The sequence below is a fragment of the Aureococcus anophagefferens genome, assembly GCF_000186865.1.
Source record: "Aureococcus anophagefferens unplaced genomic scaffold AURANscaffold_317, whole genome shotgun sequence".
NCBI classification, from domain to species: Eukaryota; class Pelagophyceae; order Pelagomonadales; family Pelagomonadaceae; genus Aureococcus; species Aureococcus anophagefferens.
In genome coordinates this window covers 5,445-7,136 of record NW_008705845.1, presented here as the reverse complement: position 1 = coordinate 7,136, position 1,692 = coordinate 5,445, and the positions used below count along the sequence as shown (strand labels likewise).

At 71.1% G+C, this 1,692-nt stretch overlaps 1 protein-coding gene across 1 annotated transcript in view; it reads right to left on the bottom strand.

The window, feature by feature from the left end:
- Positions 1-26: 26 nt before the first annotated feature.
- Positions 27-1,692, bottom strand: part of AURANDRAFT_68716 (hypothetical protein) — a gene marked incomplete at both ends in the record, with an annotated part of 6,758 nt that continues 5,092 nt past the window's right edge. Inside the window, one exon of the mRNA XM_009044436.1 lies at positions 27-569. Coding sequence (XP_009042684.1) covers positions 27-569 — 543 coding nt within the window. The remainder of the gene's footprint in view (positions 570-1,692) is intronic.

Sequence of the window (1,692 nt, the reverse complement as noted above, 5' to 3'; positions counted from 1 at the left end):
GTAGGTCAGCACCTCGCCCGTATTTTTCACGCGAACTCCGCGAAGGCGGCCTCGAGCTCCGCGGCGCGCTTCGCGTTGTAGCCCACGTAGAGGGGCCGCGGCGCCGCGCCCATGAGCGTCCGCGTCGCCGCCGCGAGCTCCGCGACGCCGACGTTCGCGAACGGCGGGTCGAGAAAGAGCGCGTCGAACGCGTAGTCCACGGGCTCCGGCGCTCTTAAATCGAACGCGCGGAACTTGAGGCTCGCGAAGCGCTCGTCGCGGTCGAGGAGCAGGTAGTCGCCGCCGGCCGCGTCGCGCCGCGCGGCGAGCGACGGGTTGCACACGAGGAGCGGCGTCTCGTAGCCGTCGACGAGCGCGAGCATGCGGCGCGACGTGGGCTCGTCGTAGAAGAACTGCTCGTGGCGGTGGTCCTCCTCGATTTGCGTGGCGCCGAGCGTGACGGCGGCTGGAATTAGGTCCGTCGCGCGGCCGGCGCGGCGGATTTTGGCCGCGGCCTCGGCGGCCTTTTTTCGCTGCCAGGCCTCCTCGCGGTCGACCTTTTTCGCGCGCTTGCCGTGCAGCGCGAGCGTCTGTGGTCGTCGTCGCGTCGACGACGGCTGGAACGCGTGCGTTGCGAGTGCGAGGAGCACTATTGCGCGCATCAGGTTTTGCCACTCCACCATCGCGCTTCGCCTACTGCACACCGTAACCTGTCGCAGTGACAGCCCGCCGGCGCGGCGCGCAGCGCTGTGCGCGCCCCCTCCGGTCCGACCACCGCTTCCGGCTCGGTCCTCTGGTCGGTAGGGTGGCGCGCACCGCTTCTTTCGCTGCGCGACGAGGACTTTCGCGCGCCAACCGGGCGCCGCAAAACGGTCGTCGGAGGCGGTTCAGAGCACCCACCCGTGCGACGTGTCCTAGGCCGCGCGGCGGCCCGCCAGGCGCGCGCGCGGGACCCTCCCGGTGCTGTGGGACCTGCGTCGCGCGGGGATCGCTGCGGCTGGCCGTGGTTCGTCGGCGCGCGCGGCTCGGAAACGGTGCGCGGCGCGACGCCGAGCGGCTGGGCCGGGACCACATCCGAGGCGCCGCTGGGCGCGGCGTGCAAATCAGAGGGTCGCCCATCGATACAGTCGACGCTCCGCGCCCAAACTCCGGCGCGCGTGGTCCCAGAGGTTCTGGATGCCCTCGACGCTGGATTTCCCGCCACCGAGCGACCTGTTCGGCGCGGCCACGGGCGGCGCCGTTGGCTCCGAAGTACCCCGAGATTTCATCGTTGCGCGCGTTGGAACACTACTCGACGACGGACAAGCGCTGACGGCTTGCGGGCGCCGCCGACGGGCGGAGCATTCACCGATTCGGCTCGTGTGGAGACGTCGTCGGTCTACGGCGGGCTCTACGGGCCCACGACGAGCGACGGCGGCGGCGGCGACGGCGGCGGCGGGCGCCCCCGGACCCACGCCGACGGCGGCGACGCGCGGGTCGCCGGCGGCGACGCCCCGCGGCTCGCCCGGCGGCCCTCGCGGGACCCCCTATAGGACATAGAGGGCGTTGTAGTCTTAGGACTCTTCTTCGCCCTGAGCCACGCCAAGCGCGTCAGGTGCGCGGCATCCTTTTCCTCGCGCTTCGTTTTCTTCGGCGGCGTCGACAAAAACGGCCTGCTCTGGAACAACATAGGCGTGGCATCGCTCTACGGTCGGCACGGCGAAGAAGCTCCTC